The sequence below is a fragment of the Pseudophryne corroboree genome (genome assembly GCF_028390025.1).
Source record: "Pseudophryne corroboree isolate aPseCor3 chromosome 3 unlocalized genomic scaffold, aPseCor3.hap2 SUPER_3_unloc_16, whole genome shotgun sequence".
In the NCBI taxonomy this organism is placed as follows: domain Eukaryota; kingdom Metazoa; phylum Chordata; class Amphibia; order Anura; family Myobatrachidae; genus Pseudophryne; species Pseudophryne corroboree.
This window is the reverse complement of record NW_026967504.1, coordinates 2,017,621-2,042,255: the sequence shown is the minus strand read 5'-3', so window position 1 is coordinate 2,042,255 and position 24,635 is coordinate 2,017,621. Positions and strand designations below refer to the sequence as shown.

Sequence of the window (24,635 nt, the reverse complement as noted above, 5' to 3'; positions counted from 1 at the left end):
GGGTAATATACTGTATGAAGGTCCGAATGGGGATTTTTTCCCTGCACCTATTACAGCTAATTATGCAACGGAATAACTTTTTGTTTAATAGAGGTTACTATGTTCAACTCCAGGGCTGTTCTATAGGAACCAATGTGTCCCCGGCATTTGCGAATAGTTATATGTTCACAGTGGTGGAAGAGTTGTTCCTTAAAAATATTGAAGTTCAATCTAAGGTACTTATGTATCAATGATATATAGATGACCTACTCCTACTGCAGACAGGCACCAGGGAAGATCTAGAATTGTTACTTATATCACATAACCAGTCATCTTCACCTGTAAAATTGACATACTTGATGGATCCTATCAGTGTAAATGATTTGGATGTCCATATAGAAATTTTGCACAGGAAAATGTGTATGGATATGTTTGTGAAAGACACAGATTGTGATAATCTGTTGGTGGCTTGGAGCCATCATCCCATTTCCCTATGTAGAGGATTGCGGTATTCCCAGACGTTGCGCATAGTAAGTGATGAGTCTAAATTAGCAGCACCACTGGATGTTGCTGTTAGTAAATTCCTGGGGAGAGGATACAGGTTAAACGATTTGAAGGGTCTCAAATAAAAGGTGATGAATATTCCACGTATTAGCACGTTAAAATCAAACAAATCTGCTGTTAAAAAACAAGATAGATTAATATAGGTTATCAGGTTTAATACGCAAAGTAATAAAATGAATGGGATAAGTAAAACATTCTGGCCCGTAATACAGACAGATAAAGCTTTGAGTGGATTGTGTAAAGTACAGCTAATGCCAACATATAAACGGGGGAATAATATAAGAGATTATGTAGTTAAGACTAACATACATGCTCCAACTACAATTTGATAGAAACGTCTTTTGTTGCTGTACTTTCCTATCTACTCAAAAGCCTGGAAGCTTTCAGGGCCTAGGATGTATTACATGCAGCCATATGTTGGTGGGAGATATGTTCTGTCCCCCTCATTCAGGGAAAAAATATACAATTAGATACAGAGTGTCTTGCACCACAAAATATGTGGTGTATTTATTGAGTTGCTCGTGCGGACTTCATTACTTCGGTAAGACAGAATGTATGATGAAGGAACGCATGGCGGGGAATAGACATGCAATTAGATCTTCGTTGAACGCGGGCCACAGTGACCAGCCAGTGACCCGGCACTTTCTTAATGCTAAACTCTCCATAGCGGTGTTGAGACACTGGATTATTGATTACATCCCACCTCTGGAGAGGGGTGGAGACAGGGGTTTACTATTACGTAACGCAGAAGGTAAGCGGATTTTCACACTAGATACCCTCTCTACGAGCAATTGGGATTATCATGTTTTCTGTAATAAAGTGGACATAGTTTCCATAGGATTCCCTTGATATTGCTTTTGCTGATCTATTTAGATGCTAGGAATGTGATATTATATAATCATCTTATATTGTCTGTAGTTACTTTTTTGGATTGATTATGAATAGAATATGACACAATAGTGAGGTAAGATCTATAAGACATCGCGCTTAGGAATGTATACTATAATTATATAATATAACGATATAGCAAAAAAATAATAATTTGGTTTTGGAAGAATGGCTGTGAAGTAGTCAGAAATGAGGTTGGGAGACTGTTTATAGATAATAAAAAAGATACATTTTATTTAAACTCTTAGATAATGCTAGGAAGTATGCGAAGAAACTCTGCAGGGAAGACTTACTGAGCAAAAAAACCCTCAATAAAACTACACTAGGAATACCACCGAGCCTGGGAAGGGAAATACCCTCAACCAATTCGGAAGAAATAGAACCCTTCAGCCCTAAGGAAGATGAGTGTGTAAACATCATCTTCCTATCAAAATTTAACCATAAATCAAGGGAAATCAAAAAGGTCATCTGCAATAATTTTGGGTTACTAGAACAGGATCCTATTTTGAGAAACATAATCAGAAAAAAACCGGCAGTAATTTAAAAAAAAAACACTAACTTGGGGAATTTATTAGCCCCAAGTATGTTAAAAACTTTAGAAAACACAGAATCATCAAATAACTGGCTCAAAACTAAAATGGTGGGCTCTTATAGATGCAATAAAACCATTTGTTTAACATGTAAATTTATGCTTAACAAAATCACTAGCATAACTTCAAGCTCCAATGGGGATACCTTTGATATAAAACAATATATTAACTGTGAGTCCACATATTGTATATATGTTCTCCAATGTCCATGTTCCCTACAGTATGTAGGAAGGACGACTAGAAGTATAAAGAGCAGATTTAGGGAACACAGATGTAACATTATGAATAGAAAAATGACACACAGTGTTTCTCGTCATTTTGCAAAACACCATGGAGGAAATCCTATGGGCTTGTCTATTACAGCAGTAGAAAGATTTACCAATACTAAAAGAGGTGGAAATAGGTTTAGACAATTGTGTATTGGTGAGTCCTCTTGGATATTTAAATTAGAAACCCTTGTACCTAAAGGTCTAAATGAGGCACTTGACTATACGTGCCTAGATGATTGAGTATATATGTCATGCAAAGTTCGGTTTAAAGATGGATAATATATATGATATTGACAGAAAATTATTCACAGGTGTGTGTGTGCGCCTGTGTATATACATATATATATCTTTGCGTGTGTGTGTATACACATATATGCTCATTCTTAAACACATATATATATATATATATATATATATATATATATATATAAAAAAAATTCCCACTTTCCTCTTTCCTTTTCTGATTTTCTACCCTCTATATAGAAGAGAACTGTGGCTGCTCACATCAGGTTCAGACACCTGATTAATTGAACTGAGTTCAGCTGAGATACTTACTAAAGTTACTAATGATTCTTTTAAACCTTATGAAAAGAGAGCTCTAAGGTTGGGAGACCTTTTTTCTAAATGTAATTTATGTTATTTTATATATCTTATTTTATTTTAGTTTGTTATTGATATGTGTATATTTATTAATGGCACAATACTCTAAGAAGCATCTCAAATTAAACTATATAAGAGTCTAGATACCTGTGAAAGAAAAACCATCTGCTGTGAACAGCTGTAATTGATTAGAAATTACTGCTAGCTATAAAAGAGGAACCCTCTAACTAAATGGTATTCCTGAGGAAGTCCCAAGGCATTGTGGGACGAAACGCGTTGACACCATTGAATAATCAGCAGTACACCAGTCCACCGTGATAGAACTTGTTTGGTTTTGGATAATAACTTACAGAGGTACCGCTGCCCATTATCATCAATGGGCTCCTTCCTGCATCACACTTGGCAACAACACGCCTGTCAACCCGTCAGCTAATTACTATTACGCCGCAGAGTGCAGACGACAAGATCTCTGCAAGTAACAACTACGGACCCTCCGAGTACATCACCCGGGGCGGTGACGGCCCCACCACCGGGGAGCGGAGAGACGGCAGCAAACATCTAAGCGGGGAGACGGGTGAGTCCTTTGATGCTATCTGCTATACGGACATACGCTACAATATACCCGGCGCGGTGATAGCCTCACCACCGGGATAAGAGAGACTGCCTAACTACATTTGTGAGAATTACGGGCAACGGTCTTCAGTCTTTTTTGAACCAAAAACTGTGGCCGGGACGCCGGCACCCTCAGCCATCATTTATAAATGTGTGGATATTTCAAAGGAGTGTAATTACCGATATTTATTGCTTCCTAAGAGGACATTTTAGGATCCATCCTATTATAAATACAACTTTTAAATTAGAGTTGGTATAAATAGCTAGCTACGTATTTTTGGAATATATTAACTAATTGATGCTTTTTAAAAACTATACACATGTTATTTTATCTTTCATATGATGGATTATTTGGTATAAAATAAAATGTATCTTTTTTATTATCTATAAACAGTCTCCCAACCTCATTTCTGACTACTTCACAGCCATTCTTCCAAAACCAAATTTTTTTTTTTGCTATATCGTTATATTATATAATTATAGTATACATTCCTAAGCGCGATGTCTTATAGATCTTACCTCACTATTGTGTCATATTCTATTCATAATCAATCCAAAAAAGTAACTACAGACAATATAAGATGATTATATAATATCACATTCCTGGCATCTAAATAGATCAGCAAAAGCAATATCAAGGGAATCCTATGGAAACTATGTCCACTTTATTACAGAAAACATGATAATCCCAATTGCTCGTAGAGAGGGTATCTAGTGTGAAAATCCGCTTACCTTCTGCGTTACGTAATAGTAAACCCCTGTCTCCACCCCTCTCCAGAGGTGGGATGTAATCAATAATCCGGTGTCTCTACACCGCTATGGAGAGTTTAGCTTTAAGAAAGTGCCTGGTCACTGTGGCCCGCGTTCAATGAAGATCTAATCGCATGTCTATCCCCCGCATTGCTATATCGTTATATTATATAATTATAGTATACATTCCTAAGCGCGATGTCTTATAGATCTTTCCTTGTTTAGTTTATGCTAGAGACTCTGACCAAGTCTCAAGACATTCGCTGCTGTCTGCCTATACTGGTTGTATTTTTTTTATCTAGAAAAGATTATATTTATTATACATTTTTTATATATATATATATATAAGCGCCGGGAGAGTGGGACTGGCATACCACTAGAGATCCGTCTATCTCTCTATATCCTAGTACAATAGTGAGGTGTCATGAATAAGATAAATGTAGTCATCGGATGGATAGTACAAAATGTGCCTGTCCCATATACTGGGTGTGGGTTGATCTATTTTGTGTTTTACTTTGTGTACTGTTTTTAATCAATCAGCTATTTGTTATATGTAATAAAATATTGTATAATGTTATAACATTGGGTGCTCTGGTCCCACCCTCCAGTGACGATGATGCCGACGCCAGACTCCTAGCGATGACGTCAGTTTTTACGGAGCGGGAGGTGGCGGGCGGTGTGCGCCGTGGAGGGGAGGACAGAGGTATTTAGGTGAGTGAATTGTATTGTGTTGTATCGTCCTGATGAAAAAGTTCAATGAACTCTGAAACGTTGACTTAAAGACGTGGTGTGGTCTATTCTCCTGAAGTGCCCGGAGTGCCGCCGAAGGGGTAACAGTAATATTTAAATATTGCAATATTTTTGGATCTCCCTTCCTGGGGAGGAAAACAAATCTAAAACCAAATTAGGAATTCGATATCCTGGGTTAGAATAATAACATACAGATGGAGCCAGCGTTATCTTAGCTGGCCCAGGAGTGACTACGCGATCCATCCGCCTAGTCACACTGGGAGTGCACAGAGACGCTCCCATTCAGACCGACTCTGTCCAGGAGCGCGGATGGAGACACTCTCCATTCAAGTGAATGGGGTACATCTTCGTCCGGGCGCATGTCCCATCCAGACGGAGACGCTCGCAGTGACTAGGTGCGCCTAATCACACAAATTAGACATATAAGGGCGGAATTACTCAGACGGGAATATAAAACAGACAAAAAAAGCTATAATGCAATAATTAGCTGCAAACAAAAGCTTTTATTATGAAATCATACAGAGGAGTATCCGCACCATATAGGTGTAACATACAACAAACCACCGCAGATGGAACCCGGGTGACTCTAATGCACATGGTAATGTATATATGGATAGGATCTTGTATCCCACAACACTCCTGATTAAGATGATCAGGTGAGATAAGAATGGGAAACTAGAAGTGGAAACACGTTCCTATGGCCACCATATTGTCGTGCAGCAATATAGATAGTACAAACTGGTATTACACAATCACACAAAGCACAAGTTACAAAATAAACAACAGAACAAAGAACTAAGCATGTGGGATATATGTAAGAACTACAGGAGCATTAATGAAATGAGTAACAGGTCAGTCATCAGCCTGCTTGTGAAGGGCTCTAGGGTGGAGGCCTCTTGGACTGTGCGAGGCAGCAAGTTCCATGGCCAGGGCTACAAAGATAAAATTTTGACCCCCAAATGCATTATGGGAGTTTCCTGGTACTGCTGGTAACAGTCCTTTCTCTGCAGAAATAAACAAGTGAGGCAGTAGGGAGGCAGAAGCAGCTTCTGGTACCTTGGACCATGTAATGTTGGGCTGGGAAGGTCAGTTAGCCGATTATTAAATAGATTTTCCATCTTACAGGCAGCCGGTGGAGGGAGTAGAGAATGGGTGTTAGGTAACAGACTGGCTGCTGCATTCTGTACAAGCTACAAGCGGTGTAATTCTTTTGCTGGGAGACCCAGGTAGAGGACATTGCAGTAGTCTGTGTGAGAGGATACAAATGCATGTATGGCTGTAGGCAGGTCTTCTGAGGGAATCAAGAGCTCGATTCTGGCTATGGTCCTCAGATGGAAGAACGAAGATTTGAATGTGGCAGATACCCGATGTCTGTGTCAGCCACAATCCAGGACCACACAAAGTTTTCGCAGTCAGCATTTTGTCACTCTGAACCCCAAAGCATAAGTCATGATGGTTGGTAAAGCTGTAGTCTTGTCCTTTGTTTGTGAACTTCTATTACGTATCACTAAGACTGAGTCACAGCCAACTGGCATCATCCACCCCTGGAGCTCAGCTAGACAACCATTTAGGATGGGATGTAGTTAATATCCCGACATTCAGAATTCCCGACAGCCGGGAATGCCAACAGCACTCACCACAGCTATTCTCACTCGTGGGTGTCTACGACACCCATAGAGTGGGAATAATACCTGTGGTGAACACAATGAGCCACTGCGCCTGCAGCATAGCGAGAACAGGGAGCCCGCAAGGGAACTCTTTGCACTCACCCCACTGCTGGTATTCCACTATTGGTATATTGACAGCCAGCATTCTGTCCACCGGGATAGCATTACCATCCCATTTAGTATTGGTGTTGGGTTCTCAGTACATGGAGCAAAAGACAAGTCATCTGCATAGAAGTGGTAGGCCAGGTCATGACGTCTGATTATTTCTACAAGTGGTAGCATGTATATTGCAAAAAGTATAGGAGATAGGATTGATCCTTGAGGAACAATGCATGGCAATGATGATTATACTCAAGAAGATTAAAATGGTTCCTCACTTGGGTAATGTCTAATGTGTTCAATAAGATCTGATTTATTTCCCACACTCAGGGAATGGAAACGGCTTCTCACCTGTGAGTTCTCTGATGTTTAACAAGATGGGCTTTACTTAAAAAAACATTTCCCACACTCAGAACATGGAAATGGCTTCTCACCTGTATGAGTTCTCTGATTTTTAATCATATTTGAGCTCTGTGTAAAACATTTCCCACACTCATGAGCATGCAAATGGCATTTAAACTGTGTGAGTTCTCTGATGTCTAACAAGATGTGATTTACTTGAAAAACATTTCCCACACTCTGAGCATGCAAATGGCCTCTCACCTGTGTGAGTTCTCTGATGTGTAACAAGATTTAATTTATTTAAAAAACATTTCCCACACTCAGGACATGGATATGGCCTCTCACCTGTGTGACTTCTCTGATGTTTAACAAGATTTGATTTCAGTGTAAAACATTTCTCACACTCAGAACATGAAAATGGCTTCTCACCTGTGTGACTTCTCTGATGTGTAACTAGATGTGCTTTACGAAAAAAATATTTCCCACACTCAGAACAGAAAAATGGCTTCTCACCTGTGTGACTTCTCTGATGTGAAACTAGATGTGCTTTACTAAAAAAATATTTCCCACACTCAGAACAGGAAAATGGCTTCTCACCTGTGTGACTTCTCTGATGTGTAATAAGATTCGATTTATTTAAAAAACATTTCCCACACTCAGAGCATGAAAACAGCTTTTCACCTGTGTGACTTCTCTGATGTTTAACAAGACAGACTTTACGTAAAAAACATTTTCCACACTCAGAACAGGAAAATGGCTTCTCACCTGTATGAGTTCTCTGATGTTTAATCATATTTGAGCTCTGTGTAAAACATTTCCCACACTCTGAGCATGCAAATGGAATCTCAACTGTGTGAGTTCTCTGATGTCTAACAAGATGTGATTTACTTGAAAAACATTTCCCACACTCTGAGCATGCAAATGGCCTCTCACCTGTGTGAGTTCTCTGATGCGCAACAAGATTTGATTTATTTAAAAAACATTTCCCACACTCTGAGCATGCAAATGGCCTCTCACCTGTGTGACTTCTCTGATGTTTAACAAGATTTGATTTCAGTGTAAAACATTCCTCACACTCAGAACATGGAAATGGCTTCTCACCTGTGTGACTTCTCTGATGTGTAACAAGATTTGATTTCCGTGTAAAAATTTTGCCACACTCAGAACATGGAAATGGCTTCTCACCTGTGTGACTTCTCTGATGTGAAACAAGAGCTGATTTGCATGTAAAACATTCCTCACACTCAGAACATGGAAATGGCTTCTCACCTGTGTGACTTCTCTGATGTGTAACAAGATTTGATTTCCGTGTAAAAAATTTGCCACACTCAGAACATGGAAATGGCTTCTCACCTGTGTGACTTCTCTGATGTGAAACAAGAGCTGATTTGCATGTAAAACATTTCTCACACTCAGAACATGGAAACTGCCTCTCACCTGTCTTAGCAGGCTGATGGGTAATAAGCTTTGTGGGCTGCGTAAAACATTTGGAATCTATTGAACAGGTAAACACTGAATCTACTGTCAGAGCTGTAACAGATGCACCAACATCAGAGTGATCAGGAGAACATTTCCCAGGATCAGAGGGACCAGCTGATAGAGCTGGATGTATAATTGGGGTAAAGGGGTTATCTCCTGGAGAATCCTGTATTCTGTCATTATCTTTTATGTCACAATCCGGGGATAACATTAGATGTCCTTCTGAGATATTCCTGCTTGTGTGTCCATCTGCTGGAAATAAAATACATTATGGAAACTCAAATTGGCAAATAATTATAAAATGAGTAGACAAGACCCAGGATGTCATAGGGTGCAATTGATAACACTGTAACTCGTACTTTAGTGCTGGGTTTGCTTTAATGTTTAAAAAAAAAAAAAGACTAAAATGCTTGGACTGGAGCTTGATCAACGCTGAAAGCTCATGTGGGATTACTAGAGGTGACATGGACGCTCATGTGGGATTACTAGAGGTGACATGGACGCTGATGTGGGATTACTAGAGGTGAAATGGACGCTCATGTGGGATTACTAGAGGTGACACGGGCGCTCATGTGGGATTACTAGAGGTGACACGGACTTTCATGTGGAATTACTAGAGGTGACATGGACGCTCGTGTGGGATTACTAGAGGTGACACGGATGCTCATGTGGGATTACTAGAGGTGACACGGATGCTCGTGTGGGATTACTAGAGGTGACACGGATGCTCATGTGGGATTACTAGAGGTGACATGGATGCTCATGTGGGATTACTAGAGGTGACATGGGCGCTCATGTGGGATTACTAGAGGTGACATGAGCGCTCATGTGGGATTACTAGTGGTGACATGGACGCTCATGTGGAATTACTAGAGGTGACATGGACGCTCATGTGGAATTACTAGAGGTGACATGGACATTGCTATAATAAAACACCAAAGAGAAAGTGTTCTGCTGTTTGCGCACTAATAAATAATATATAACCTTTATTTAGTACAGTAAAGTATGTAAGATAAATCAGTGATACATTAAACAGAAAGATAAGTATATAAAGAGGTGAATAAAGTAATAAAAAAAATCCAAGTGTGTTTGTTGTTAGAAATCAGCATGTATATTATATTGGGTGTTAATTGATTCAGTGTTGGTAATCCTGTTCAGTAATAAATTACACTCAATAAATCTTATTCATACCAGGGCTGGCTAAATTACACGTTATATTCTATTGTGGCAGAGTTTCCTCCAGCTGTAATCGCAATGTAACGTCATATGTATAAACACTTCATGGGGGGAATTCAGTTGATCATAAAAACTCCCTATCTGTTACGCACACCAGTGCTAACAGGAGTATACCGGTGTATGAACAGAGAGGGATGCGAAGCAAACGAACTCACAGACAGTATAACATAACATACACAGGAGGTGATGGAATAACTAATAAACACAAAGTGAATGGAGAAGCCCAAAGGCTCAGGAACTGGGTGTCTCCCTAGTGTCAGGAATGCTCAGATGGAATAGAGCGGACAATGAAGCGAGATGTAGTGATTTAACATGTGGAGCACCCGAAATGATGTTGCTAAGAGCAACAGAAAAAACCCCAAAGGGTTACCAACGGGTGTGGGAATAAACTCCTTGGTCAGAGATAGAAATATAGACACAATGAGAGTATCCACAATCCTAACCCCCACTTGCAGGGCACAGGTTCAGCTTACTGCCACTAAGCTGACACCTGGACGCCCTGCACAGTGAGGGAGGATTAAGCAAGCAGGTCTGAGAGTACAGCCGCAAACCTGCTAGGTTCACAGAATAGCAAGAAAACCCCAGCAGGTTAAACAACTGACTCCAGTCTTACTGTTAGGTCCGGATTGGCAGAATGAAGTACCGAATCCCAAGGCCTATTCGCAGTAAGCAACAAGTAAATACAAAGTCACACAGTACTAGGTAACTCTCTGGAACTGACTAACAAACAAAGATTCAGCAGCATTTGCCTAGCCTGAGAGGATGGTTTATATAGCAGGTGCTGTCCACGCCCCACTGAGACCTCACAGACTGTGAGCACAAAACCAGCGCCGGATTCCCTGCCGTGCACAGAGCCTGTAACCACTACACAGTAAAAACCCGGACCAGAGTATCAGGTGCGCTCAGGTTACTTCGCTAACACTTGCCTCCCGGTTGCCATGGCGACGTGGCAGCACAGAGCAGGAGATCCTAACAGTACCCCCCCTCTGACGAGGGGTCAAAGAACACCTACCACCAGGTTTATCGGGAACTGCGAGAAGAAAGAGCGTATCAGTCTGGGGGCATGAAGATCACAACTGCGCACCCACGACCACTCCTCCGGGCCATACCCCTTCCAGTGCACCAAAAATGACAGCCGACCCCGAACCATCTTGGAGTCAAGAACCCTTTCAACCACAAACTCCCTCTGACCCCGTATCAGAAGAGGAGAAGGTCTTCCACTGGAAGAAGGATTACTAACCGCCAGTTTTAAAAGGGAACAATGAAATGTTTTATTGATACCCAATGAACGGGGCAGATCTAACTGAAATGCCACCGGATTGATAACCCTGGTGATCTTATAAGGGCCGATGAACCGGGGGCCTAACTTACGAGATGGCTGTCTTAACTTCAAATTCTTGGTGGACAACCAGACGAAGTCTCCTAATTTGAAGCTCCAGGGTCTTCTCCGCTTATCAAAAAACCCTTTTGGTCACTAATGACACAGACACAAGGGCTTTCTTCACTTTCCTCCAAATAACCCTAAGGGCCGAAACCACAGAGGAACCACCAGGCGTGGAATCCAGGGGGTCAAAAGAATTGGCCTTAGGATGATGCCCACACACAAAGGAAGGGAGAGATCCCTGTAGCAGAGTGAGCCGCGTTGTTATAGGCAAACTCCGCCATGGACAGATGAGCAACCCAGTCAGTATGACACTTGGAGACATAACATCTGAGGAACTGCTCCAAGGACTGGTTCACCCTCTCAGTCTGCCCATTAGACGGTGGATGGTAGCCTGACGACAAGCTCACAGAAATCTGGAGATCAGAACAAAATGCCCTCCAGAATTTGGCCACAAACTGGGATCCACGGTCAGAGACCACATCAAGTAGCAACCCGTGGAGGCGCACAACATGCTGCATAAATAACTCAGACAGGCGTCTGGCCGATGGCAACCCAACCAGTAGAACGAAATGCGCCATCTTCGAAAACCTGTCAGCAACAACCCAAATGGCTGTCATCCCCGAGGATTTGGGCAAGTCCACCACAAAATCCATGGAAATGTGGGTCCATGGCTTAGATGGAATAGAGAGTGGATGTAATGGGCCGACAGGAACCCCTCTAGGAGTTTTATTTCGGGCACAAACGTCACATGCCCGAACCCACTGATCCACATCCCTAGCCACCGAGGGCCACCACACCGCCCTAGACAGCAACTCCCGAGTTCTGGCAATACCCGGATGCCCTGCCGACCTCTTGGCATGGAATTCCAGGAACACTCGCTGTCTTAACCTAGGAGGCACAAACAAGAGACCTACCGGAAGGTCTGGAGGAGCCTGCTCCTGTGCTCTAAGGACTAATGACAAGAGGTCCTGGGTAATACCCACTTTAATACATGATGGAGACACAATGGGCAATGGCTCCTCGGTGGTCTCTTGGACTGGAGCAAAACTCTGCGAGAGCGCATCAGCCTTGATGTTTTTTGACCCAGGGCGATATGTTATAAAAAAATTAAAGCAACCAAAAAACAAAGCCCATCGTGCCTGCCTGGCATTGAGCCGCTTCGCTGACTCTAAATATGCCAGATTCTTATGGTCGGTGAGAATTGAGACCATAAACTTAGCCCCCTCAAGTCAGTGTCTCCACTCCCCGAGTGCATCCTTTATAGCCAACAATTCCCGGTTACCCACATCATAATTCATCTCGGCAGACGAAAATTTACGGGAAAAGTAAGCACAGGGATGAAGGTGATTATCAGACACCCCCATCTGAGAGAGCACTGCCCCAATACCTATCTCAGAGGCATCCACTTCCACCACAAAAGGACGCTCTGGATCTGGGTGTCGCAGCACCTTGGCCGAGAGAAATGCCATTTTGAGACGGGCAAAGGCCGCTTTGGCCTCACAAGACCAGTGAGCAACATACGCCCCTTTCTTAGTGAGTGCCACCAAGGGGGCCAGTATAGACGAAAATCCAGCGATAAACCGTCTATAAAAATTCGCAAAGCCCAGAAAACGCTGAAGCGCCTTCAAACTAGTGGGCTGACCCAATCCAGGACTGCCTATACCTTAGAACCCTCCATTTGGAAACCTTCTGAGGAGATAATATACCCTAGAAATGCGATTTGCTGGACTTCAAATTCGCACTTCTCCAGCTTCGCCCCAAGCTGGTGGTCTCTGAGTTTCTGGAGGACTAAGCGTACATGCTTCCAATGTTCCTCCAGGGAATGGGAGAAGATTAGGATGTCATCTAGATAAGCAACTAAGAATCTATCCAAATATTCCCTGAGCACATCGTTCATGAATTCCTGGAAGACTGCCGGGGCATTAGAGAGCCCAAAAGGCATCACCAAATATTCATAATGCCCTGAGTGGGTATTAAAGGCAGTCTTCCATTCATCCCCCTCTCTTATTCGGATTAGATTGTAAGCACCGCATAGGTCAATCTTAGAAAAAATGGTGGCAGTACGAAGCTGGTCAAACAAAACCGAAATGAGAGGCAGTGGGTACGAGTTTTTAATCGTAATACGGTTCAATTCCCTGAAGTCGATGCAGGGTCGCAATGAACCGTCCTTTTTACACACAAAGAAGAACCCCGACCCAACTGGGGACTGTGAGGGTCTGATAAATCCCTTAGTCAGGTTCTCCTGAAATTACTCTGCCATAGCCTGAGTCTCAGGACGTGACAGGGAGTACAACCTGCTCTTGGGAAGCTTAGCATCCGGCAATAAAGCAATGGCACAGTCATAGGGGCGATGGGGAGGTAGTACCTCCGCAACTTTTTTGGAGAACACATCCGCAAAATCTGCATAACATCCTGGCAATCTTAGATGCGAGAGCCTGACTGGAAGGCTCGAGCAACTCCTGAAACAATCACTACCCCAACTAAGAATCTCCCCAGAGACCCAGTCAAATTGAGGGTTATGGGCCCTTAACCAGGGTAACCCCAAAACCAATGGAGCAAAAGAACAGACAGTCACATAGAAAGACAATTTTTCAGAGTGTGTGGCTCCAATAAACAAAGGAATTTGGCTGGTGCAGGAGGTAATTTTACCCTGGGATAATGGTTCCCCGTTTAACCCACAGATCTCAATCTCTGATGCCAAAGGTACTGAGGGAACAGAGTGTTCCAGGGCGAATTGACGGTCCATGAAAACCCCATCAGCCCCACTGTCAACAAAGGCCTCAGTCTTGACAGTTTGACCGAGGATCTCCAAAGTCACCGGAATGAGAAAAGTCTTTTTGGGAAATTCTGACTTCTGGCCTGACAGGATATTTCCCATCACCCTCAGGCCCTGAAGTTTTCCGGCTTTTCTGGGCATGATACTACAACATGACCTTTATTCCCACAGTACAAACACAAACCCTGCTGTCTCCTCCGCGTCTTCTCACGCCCCAATCTGCATAGGCTCCTCGGAATATTCCTCAGAGTCTGAGGTTCCCTTGGGAAAAAAGGAAACTGACGTCTCCCTTTCAAGCCTATGCTCTCTCAGCCGTCTATCCACCCGGATGGATAACTGCATGAGCTGATCCAAGCTATCAGGCGAGGGATATTGTACCAGTTGGTCCTTTATCTGGTCAGAAAGGCCCCTTCGGTACTGGTTTCTCAGGGCTGGGTCATTCCACTGGGTATCATGAGCCAACCTCCGAAACTCCGTACTATAAACCTCAGCTGGCCGTCGCCCTTGCTTAAGGACCGTAATCTGAGCCTCGGCTGAAGCCATCTTGTCAGGGTCATCATACAAAATGCCCAGTGCCGTACAAAAAGCATCAACACTTTTAAGTGACGGACAGTCAGGCTGCAACCCATATGCCCAGACCTGTGGGTCTCCTTGTAGCAAGGAAATCACCATGCCCACCCGCTGAATCTCCGACCCAGAAGACTGCGGCCTAAGCCTGAAATATAGCTTACAGCTCTCCTTGCAACAGAAGAACTGCGAGCGATCTCCAGAAAAACAATCCGGGAAATTTACTTTCGGCTCCTTAACCCCTGAACTTGCCGCTGTTGCTGTGGGAGCTCCGCCTGCGGGGTGTTCATTTTTTTTTTTTTTTATATATTTCTTTATTAGACAGCCATAAAGTCACAACATACATTGTCAGATTTTAAAGTACAAGGTTATTCAGCAGTGACATACAGTCAAATTCCAGTATGAATAAAATACAGAGGATTGAAGGCTGTACAGTTTTTTGTTTTTCTTTGTAAGAGAAGAAAAATAGATGCAATTCACATCAAATAATGCAAACTCAGCTGTCTAGTAATAATGGTAGTAGTAGTACCAGGAGGGGGGTGGGGGGGGGGTGGGAGGGCGTTTAACACGCGTGCACCCCCTCCTCCAATAATAAGAAACATACCAAACAAATGAGTTAAATATCACATCAGTTGAGGGAAAGTAGGGATAGGAAAGAGAAAGGAAGAAAGAAAAAAGAAAGGAAATAAAGGAGAAAAGGATATGTTAGAGAGCAAAGAGAAAGCATTAGTACCGAGGTACCATAAATGGTTAGCGTTCGTTGCCGGGGGGGGGGGTCAAATCCTTATTCTGGGCAAGGAGAGTAGCTCATGGGTTTGGAGTGAATATTATACCATGTTAATCCCTAATGAGGAGTGTCTACGCTGTAAACTAGGCATCTCATTTAAATTCATCTTTCATCCCACCTGTGGTCAAGTAATGGTTCCCACTATCCGACTAGTCCAATACCATGTAGTGTCGCGGAATACCTTCCAGATACATTCACGCCTGTCTAGGGGTAAAGTCTCTATATAGGTTCCCCATTTTTTGTGGAAAAGCTTCACTCCATTTTCAATTTGAAAAGTGGCCATTCGCCTCTCACAAAACAGTATATCTAGTAAGGCAGATTCCCATTCTCCCATTGATGGAGCAGTTTTATATATCCAGTGTCTCAGTATCACCTGTCTCGCCACCGTGACCATCACAGTCAGTAGCGGGATCATAGAGGCAAGGTCAAACTGCGACAACCAGGATGAGGAGTCCGCGAACAGCAACGGGCCCACCTCTTCTGGAAGGGGTAATTTAAGTAAACGGGATAGATATTGGAGAAACTTACGCCAGAACCGTTTGATTTTCCTACATAACCAAAAATTGTGCGTGAGGGATGCTCCACTCTCTCCACATTTAGGGCAACTGCCCGTCTCACCGGGGCGGAAGTGTTGTCTTTGAGAGGGGGCTATATACATCCTGTTTAAAGTTCTTAAATGTATTTCCTGCAGTGTGGCGGATTTTAGAGCTTTGAGGACCAGTTCAGTGTTCTTAGACATCTCGTCCATCGCGGATGCCTCCGGGAGTTCCCGCCGCCATGAAGCAGAGAGAGGGGACCAAGAGGGGGCTGACACCTCAATCAGGTCACTATATAGATAGCGAATTTTGAATGGGTTATGTCTACAAAACGTGAGAGTATCGAGTATTGTTCGAGGAGAGGCCTTTTTACCCAGGGGGTCACCTAGGGAGGTAATGTAGTGGCGCGCTTGGAGATACATAAAGAAATTAGTGTGGGGCAAAGAAAATCTGTCACGTAGTTGCTGAAAGGAGAGCATCTGGCCACCAGGATCAAAGACATCCCTGATAGAACAAATTCCTTTACCTTTCCACGTGTAAAAGTGTCGATTGTCTAAGGAGGAGGGGAAATTAGGGTTGCCCCATAAGGGAATATACGGTGACTCAAAGGGGTTAGTATGGAACAATTTATGAATGGAGATCCAGGCCCTATAAGTGTCCCAAAACAGAATATTAGTCTTTAGTTTTTGGGGTATTTTGGAGAGTGGTGTGTGAAGCAACGCTGCTGGGGAGTAAGGGAAAAACAATGCTTCTTCCAATTCCAGGTTCGTAGATAGAGCTGATCGGAGCAGCCAGTCTGAGGCAAATTTAAATAGTGCTGCTCTAGCAAACATCGTCACATTGGGCATACTCAGACCACCTTTACGTTTGTTAATATAAGTTCGGGCTTTGGGCATGCGAGGCTTAGCGTTTTTCCATATAAATTTTGAAAATATTTGCGAGCAGAGTAGGGAGTCTTGTTTAGTAATCGTGACAGGGAGCATTTGGAGCAAATATGCCAGTTTAGGGAATATAACGGATTTTATCACGACTATTCTGCCTAGTAGAGAAAGTTTAAGATCTTTCCAGGTTTCTAGTCGTGTTTTGATTTGTTGGATAATGGGAGTGTAATTGAATGTATACAGCCGGGAGAGTTCTGAAGGGATATAAATACCCAAGTATTTTAGTTTAGTAGGGGTCAGCGTAAATTGAGAAGCAAAATCAGTATAGATGTGGGGGTCTTTTATGTTAGTCAGTGGGAGTAATTCAGATTTATGTGTGTTTATACGGTAGCCAGCAAAGGTACTAAAACAGTGTATGGTGTCGAAAATAGCTGGTATCGAAGTACGGGGGTTGGAAACAAATAAAATCATATCATCTGCAAATAATCCAAGTTTAACTTCTCTTTCTCCTACCGAGATCCCCGAAAAGGTTGGTAATTGTCTCAGTGCTATGGCCAGTGGTTCCAATGCAGCCACAAAAAGCAGAGGGGATAAGGGGCATCGCTGTCTAGTCCCCCTATGGATCATTAGGGGCCGTGATAGATATCTGTTTGTGAAAATTTGTGTAGATGCATTATGATAGATAGTGCGTATAACGGCTATAAATCTGTCAGGAAATCCGAAGCGTTGGAGTGTCTCAAACAGATGGTCCCACGCCAGATCAAACGCCTTTTCGGCGTCTAAAGACAATAGGAAGTTGGGATCACCCGTCTCCACCTCGCTCAGGGACTGTATAACTGTCAGAACCTTACGGATATTGGTTACAGAATGTCTGCCTGAGATAAAACCGGTTTGGTCTTCATGAATCATTTCAGGCAGGATAAATTTTAGGCGATCTGCCAACAGTTTAGTAAACAGTTTGTAGTCTACATTAAGCAAGGAGATAGGGCGATAAGAGGACGGGAGTAACGGGTCTCTACCAGGTTTGGGTATAACTCGAAGCAAGGCCGAGTTGAAATACTGTGGGATAGTAAGGTTGGAAAAAATAGAATTAAAAAAGGCCGTTAGAGAGTCCACTATTTTAGGAGAGAGCAATTTAAAGAATTCTCCGGATAAACCATCTGGGCCCGGGGTTTTCAGTGGTTTAAGGTTTTTAATAGCCTCTGTCACTTCAGTGACAGTGACAGGGGCCATGAGAGAGTCTGACTGATCTGGGGAGATCTGAGGCAGTTGTATTTTTTCCCAAAAGGAGTTTTTAGTAGGTTGTTCAATGTCACTGTGTGAGTAGAGATCGGTATAAAAGGAGTGAAAAATATCTGTGATCGCCTTTCCTTCAGATTGTATACCAGAGGATGGGTCTTTCAGAGCAGTTACATGTTGGGGCCCCTTATCAGATTTAAGCAGATTGGAAAGCATTCGGCTAGGCTTATCTCCATATTGAAAAAATTTATATTTCCCTGCAATAAGGAATTTATTATCCATTTGTGTCAGAGTGTGATCAAATTGAGTCTTAGCGTCTCTATATTTCTGTTTGTTAGATAGCGTGGGTGAGGATTTAAACTTTTGAAATGAGGAAGTGAGTTCGGACTGTGCCGTCCTGTATGCGGCGTCTTGTTCTCGTCTATATTTCGCCATGTATGCTATTATGTCTCCTCGTAAGACAGCTTTGGCTGTCTGCCAAATCAATGCAGGATCAGACGCGTGGGTTGAGTTATTAAGTGCGTAAGATTCCCAGGATGTCGTCAGCATAGTTTTAAAGTCTGGAGAAGCCGCCATCTTAGCAGGGAATCTCCAATGGGAATTAGTACCTAAAGTGAGTCTACCCTGTAGTACTATCGATATAGGGGCATGGTCTGAGATGGATATGGGCTTGATAGTTGCCTCAATGATCCTGGTGGACAGATCAGTGGAAATGAAAAAATAATCAATACGTGAAAAGGAATTATGGGTTGAAGAGTAGTAAGTATATTCCAATTCTACGGGATTATGAAGACGCCATATATCAATCAGTCCCAGTTGTGCAGACATGTAACTTAGGTTGATCTTGGGAAGTCGGGTCCTCTGAGACGAGGCACTCTTCTTGTCCAAGACCAGAGAGGACACCATATTCATATCTCCTCCAATAATAAGGGAGGTATGCGAATATGGGCGTAGAATATTTGTTATATCTAGATAGAATGATTTATCATAGACAGCTGGGGCATAAACGTTGCACAAGGTCAGTCTGGTGCCCTCCAAAGTTATATCTAGGACAATGTATCTACCCAGAGAGTCAATAATCTGATGGTGTACGTCAAAGGCCACCCCCTTACGAATGAGGATCGCAACCCCTCTCGCCTTAGAGGTGAATGAAGAAAAAGCTACGACTTCTTGTCTAAACATGGTGAGTTTAGCGTGTTCAGCGGGGGTCAGATGTGTCTCCTGAAGCATAGAGACATCCGCTTTTATTTTATTTAAGTAGGTAAGGATACGTCTCCGTTTAATAGGAGAATTAATACCCCTGACATTCCACGATATTATGTTAAGTTGTGACATTTATACCACCAGTAGGAGAACACATAAGGGCCTTATCAGGTCCTGAGACAATAAGCCTCCTTATATAAGTAATCCAGAATATCATGGACACAGACTGTTCCCACCCCCACCAGCTAAGCATCTTCAGGGAAGGAGGAGCAGAGAAGAAAAAAGAAATAGTCAGAAAGTAGAGAAGAAAGTAAACATAGAGGTTAAGACAAGAACAACATATGGGAGCGTTCCCACCAGTATACATCAGTATATACTGTCTGCATGGGCTCGCTGCAATGTAGAACATCAATAAAAAAAAAAGAGAATAACAGCATAACCAACAGGCAATACCTAGAATGAACTTTAGAAACATCTTTATGACCCTTATATAAAGAGAATGGAGTGATAACTAAATTAACCCGGTAGCAGTTAAATCAAATCAAATCCACCCCGCAATAGAAGAGAAACATCAACTATATCGATCTACCGAATAATTTGAACTAAGACCTGAAATCAAGTTCAACTGTTATCGTCGTCTCTGCTTGGAGGAGACGAGTGTGAGGCTGAGGGTGACCGCATGGATCCTTCCAGCTCCGTCATAAATTCCTTAGCTGAGTCCACTGAAGTGAAATCTTTCGGACCTTGCGGGGTGAAAATGCGCAGCCGCGCAGGATAAAGTAGGGCAAATCGTATACCGCTTTTCACTAGGTGAGAGCATAATGGAGACATTTCTCTTCTGGCTCTAGAGACTTCTGCGGAATAATCCTGGAAGAGAAACAGCCGTTGTCCATCCCAGTGAAGTGGGCCCCGGCTTCGTGCCGCAGACCACATCAGTTCTTTATGTTTAAAGTTTAAGCATTTAAAGATAACCGGGCGGGGTCTGGTTTGGTTAGAGTCGCGTGGCGGACCCAGTCTATGAGCTCGCTCAATCTCCATCGAAGACAGGTCTTCCGGGATGCCTAGGAGGTCGGAGAGTAAAAACTTTAGGAGATCAGGGCCTTTCAGTGACTCTTTAAGGCCCACAATTCTCAGATTGTTACGACTCGAGCGATTTTCCAGGTCGTCTATCTTCATCATCATATGTTGGTGTGAAGATGTTAAAGATACGACCTGTTCCTTGAGATCTTCGATTTCTTTGAAATTGGCTCCAATCCTATTCTCATTCACGGAGATTCTGCGAGTCATAGACCCAAGCTCTGATTTAAGGTCTGATACCGCAGTCATAAATTTGTCCGCCTGTGCTTGTATTAACGGTTCCACGGTTTCCTTGATTGCTTTCACTATTTCCAAATAGGAAGGAGGGGCGGGGGGGAGCTTTTGGGGCCATGGTAGATGATGATTCAACTTCGTGGTTGAAACCGACAGGGTTGAAAGACAGCGGCGGAGAGACGGGGCTCGGCTCCCTGCGTTTATTTCCACTTCTATTTCTTTGTGGTTTTGGTGCAGAAGAACTTAAAAATTTGTCCATAGTAGTAATTATGAGCTCCTGAGGGTCGGATAGGTGGGATGGTATGCCTTTGGTCATGCAAGAGTGCAGAATTCTACATCACAACTGCTGGTGGTGCAAGTTCACATAACGCTGCGAAATGTGTCGACTACAGGCAAACTGAGGATGGGCGCAGTTCGCCAAGTTGTCAACGGGATGTAATTGTGTCAACCGGGTATAAATTTGATGTCGCCAATCTATGCAGGAGGGCGAGCAGGTTGATTTAGAGAGCGTGGCAAATATACTCAGTGGTGTAATATATCAATTATAATGGCAATCCGGCCAGCGGCATCGCCGTATGACCACGCCCACGAAAGAGTAATCAGTAAGTAATGGATTAGTCGTTCTCACCTCTCACATACGTGGCGACAAGAGGGGGGTAGTGGATGTAATTCACTTTGTGGCAGCAGACTGGAGAAACAGCACCGCTTCTGAGAATCAATAGTGATGTTATATTCCCTTTTCTCCGCAGTGTAATCTGGAAGTTGGCCAGCTCGGTGGAAGGATTTGACCAGCTGGGGATGGAGGGAAGTGAGGCTTAGTAGGTCTGTAATGTTAGTGTGCCAGTTGATCTCCTCCAGCCCTCCCCTTTAACTGTGGGGTGTATAGGGCTCCCCAATTGCACAGATCCCTGCAATCCCCACTAACTGCAGCAGCTTATATTGTCAGGGGGAGAAGGGTATAGAGAGGAGACTGGAGGGGAGACTGCCACCTCACCAAGAGTCCGCGTCTGGCAGGGAGAGAGAGCCGCGCTGCTGCAGGACCGGAAGTCCGGGGTGTTCATTTTAATGGACATCTCATTAAATTGTCGAGTCAGGACCTGCACCTGATCGACCACCTGTTGCAAAGTATTTTGAGGGGTATGCTCACAAAATTTCAACAGGAGTAGGGCTGCTGAATATGTTACGCACACCAGTGCTAACAGGAGTATACCGGTGTATGAACAGAGAGGGATGCGAAGCAAACGAACTCACAGACAGTATAACATAACATACACATGAGGTGATGGAATAACTAATAAACACAAAGTGAATGGAGAAGCCCAAAGGCTCAGGAACTGGGTGTCTCCCTAGTGTCAGGAATGCTCAGATGGAATAGAGCGAACAATGAAGCGAGATGTAGTGATTTAACATGTGGACCACCCGAAATGATGTTGCTAAGAGCAACAGAAAAAACCCCAAAGGGTTACCAACGGGTGTGGGAATAAACTCCTTGGTCAGAGATAGAAATATAGACACAAGGAGAGTATCCACAATCCTAACCCCCACTTGCAGGGCACAGGTTCAGCTTACTGCCACTAAACTGACACCTGGACGCCCTGCACAGTGAGGGAGGATTAAGCAGGCAGGTCTGAGAGTACAGCCGCAAACCTGCTGGGTTCACAGAATAGCAAAAGAACCCCAGCAGGTAAAACAACTGACTCCAGTCTTACTGCTAGGTCCGGATTGGCAGAATGAAGTACCGAATCCCAAGGCCTATTCGCAGTAAGCAACAAGTAAATACAAAGTCACACAGTACTAGCGAACTCTCTGGAACTGACTAACAAACAAAGATTCAGCAGCATTTGCCTAGCCTGAGAGGATGGTTTATATAGCAGATGCTGTCCACACCCCACTCAGACCTCACAGTCAGCACAAAACCAGCGCCGGATTCCCTGCCGTGCACGGAGCCTGTAACCACTACACAGTAAAAACCCGGACCGGAGTATCAGCTGCGCTCAGGTTACTTCGCTAACACTTGCCTCCCGGTTGCCATGGTGACGTGGCAGCACAGAACAGGAGATCCTAACACTATCCAATTATCCGCAAAAAGTGATAATTCGCCAAAGGTTTTAGTGCAAATGTTTAATTTTCTCATGCAATTGTCGCCGTACTATGCAGTTGTGCAGTGTTAGAACTCATGTGAAAGGGTTTATTAGATTATAAAAAACAATAATAAACAATAACACTTGTTTATCAGGCGCAAGTTTCCCTTAAGTCTAATTGAACACTTGTAAATAAATAATTGTAGTTGCTGCTCCCAACAGGTGATTTGGATTATCACCTAATTAAAGACAATATTTGGAAATAAATGAGAGCGCAATTGCAATTAAAAATATAGTAAATACTTTAATACATGCATCGCTCACAGATTGTTGTAGATAATTGTGGAGTACGGAGCACGGGCTGACAGGGACACTGTGACAGCCACTCTTTCCTCTCTTCATACGGCATTTGGATCCAGAGAGGTGGATGCTCCTTCTCCCTCCGCTGCACCAGATATTGGGAAGTTTATTGCTATTGAACTCCAGCAGCGGTGAGCATCAGATTTACTTCTAAAAAACCATCATTCTGTGGAACTCTATTCAAACATAGTAGAAAAAGCTACCAACATTTGAGACAGTGATTGATTTACAGGCAATTACCGGATCGGTTACAGGTTGTGGAACCCTCTGGGGGGGTGTCAAGCACCAATAATCAATTTGACTTTTTAGAATAACCTTTTAGAATAACTTTGTTTTTAATTTTGTCTAATATATGTTGTGCATGTATTAAAGTATTTACTATATTTTTAATTGCAATTGCGCTCTCATTTATTTCCAAATATTGGGTTTATTAGATTGTTTCCTACTGTATTGTCTTACTGACCTATAGTTGCTTACTGTATCGTCTTACTGACCTATAGTTTCCTACTGTAGTCTTACTGACCTATAGTTGCATACTGTATTGTCTTACTGACATATAGTTGCTTACTGTATTGTCTTACTAACCTATAGTTTCCTTCTGTATTGTCTTACTGACCTATAGTTCCAACTATATTGTCTTACTGACCTATAATTTCCTACTGTATTGTCTTACTGACCTATAGTTGCTTACTGTATTGTCTTACTGACATATAGTTGCTTACTGTATTTTCTTACTCACCTATAGTTTCTTACTGTATTGTCTTACTGACCTATAGCTTCCTTCTGTATTGTCTTACTGACCTATAGTTCGTACTATATTGTCTTACTGACCTATAGTTTCTTAAGTATTTAGAATGCTGACGTGATGGAGAATGAGAATAATTACACCGTCACTTTTGCCAGAGAAGATTAGTATCACCTAATTTGTCTCCAGAAGACAGGGCCCCTATAAACGGGTATTCGCCAGGTATTTTATTTGACCAAGCATCTGCTGCCCAGGTGCCTATATCCAGGTTGTTTCCCTAGCCCAGGTGCCTATAGCCAGGCCCTTCCCCTAGCCCAGACGCCTATAGCCAGGCCCTTCCCCTAGCCCAAGGGCCTATAGCCAGGCCCTTCCCCTAGCCCAGAGGCCTATAGCCAGGCCCTTCCCCTAGCCCAAGGGCCTATAGCCAGGCCCTTCCCCTAGCCCAGAGGCCTATAGCCAGGCCATTCCCCTAGCCCAGGGGCCTATATCCAGTTAATTTCCCTAGCCCAGGGGCCTATAGCCAGGCCCTTCCCCTAGCCCAGAGGCCTATAGCCAGTCCCTTCCCCTAGCCCAGAGGCCTATAGCCAGTCCCTTCCCCTAGCCCAGAGGCCTATAGCCACGCCCTTCCCCTAGCCCAGAGGCCTATAGCCAGGCCATTCCCCTAGCCCAGGGGCCTATATCCAGTTAATTTCCCTAGCCATGGGGCCTATAGCCAGGCCCTTCCCCTAGTCCAGAGGCCTATAGCCAGTCCCTTCCCCTAGCCCAGAGGCCTATAGCCAGGCCCTTCCCCTAGCCCAGAGGCCTATAGCCAGTCCCTTCCCCTAGCCCAGAGGCCTATAGCCAGGCCCTTCCCCTAGCCCAGAGGCCTATAGCCAGGCCCTTCCAATAGCCACTCTAGCTGATGCTGTAGACCTGAAAATACAAGGTGCTCAAATAAACC

The 24,635-nt window shown here is 43.5% G+C and overlaps 1 protein-coding gene across 1 annotated transcript in view; it reads right to left on the bottom strand.

Annotated features, from left to right (window-relative positions):
• Positions 1-5,508: 5,508 nt before the first annotated feature.
• The window catches only part of LOC134983489 (zinc finger protein OZF-like), a 32,017-nt gene continuing 12,890 nt past the window's right edge, over positions 5,509-24,635 (bottom strand). The window contains exon 2 of the mRNA XM_063949159.1: positions 5,509-8,838. Within this exon, the coding sequence (XP_063805229.1) occupies positions 7,283-8,800 (1,518 nt within the window). The 5' untranslated portion in view covers positions 8,801-8,838 and the 3' untranslated portion in view covers positions 5,509-7,282. The remainder of the gene's footprint in view (positions 8,839-24,635) is intronic.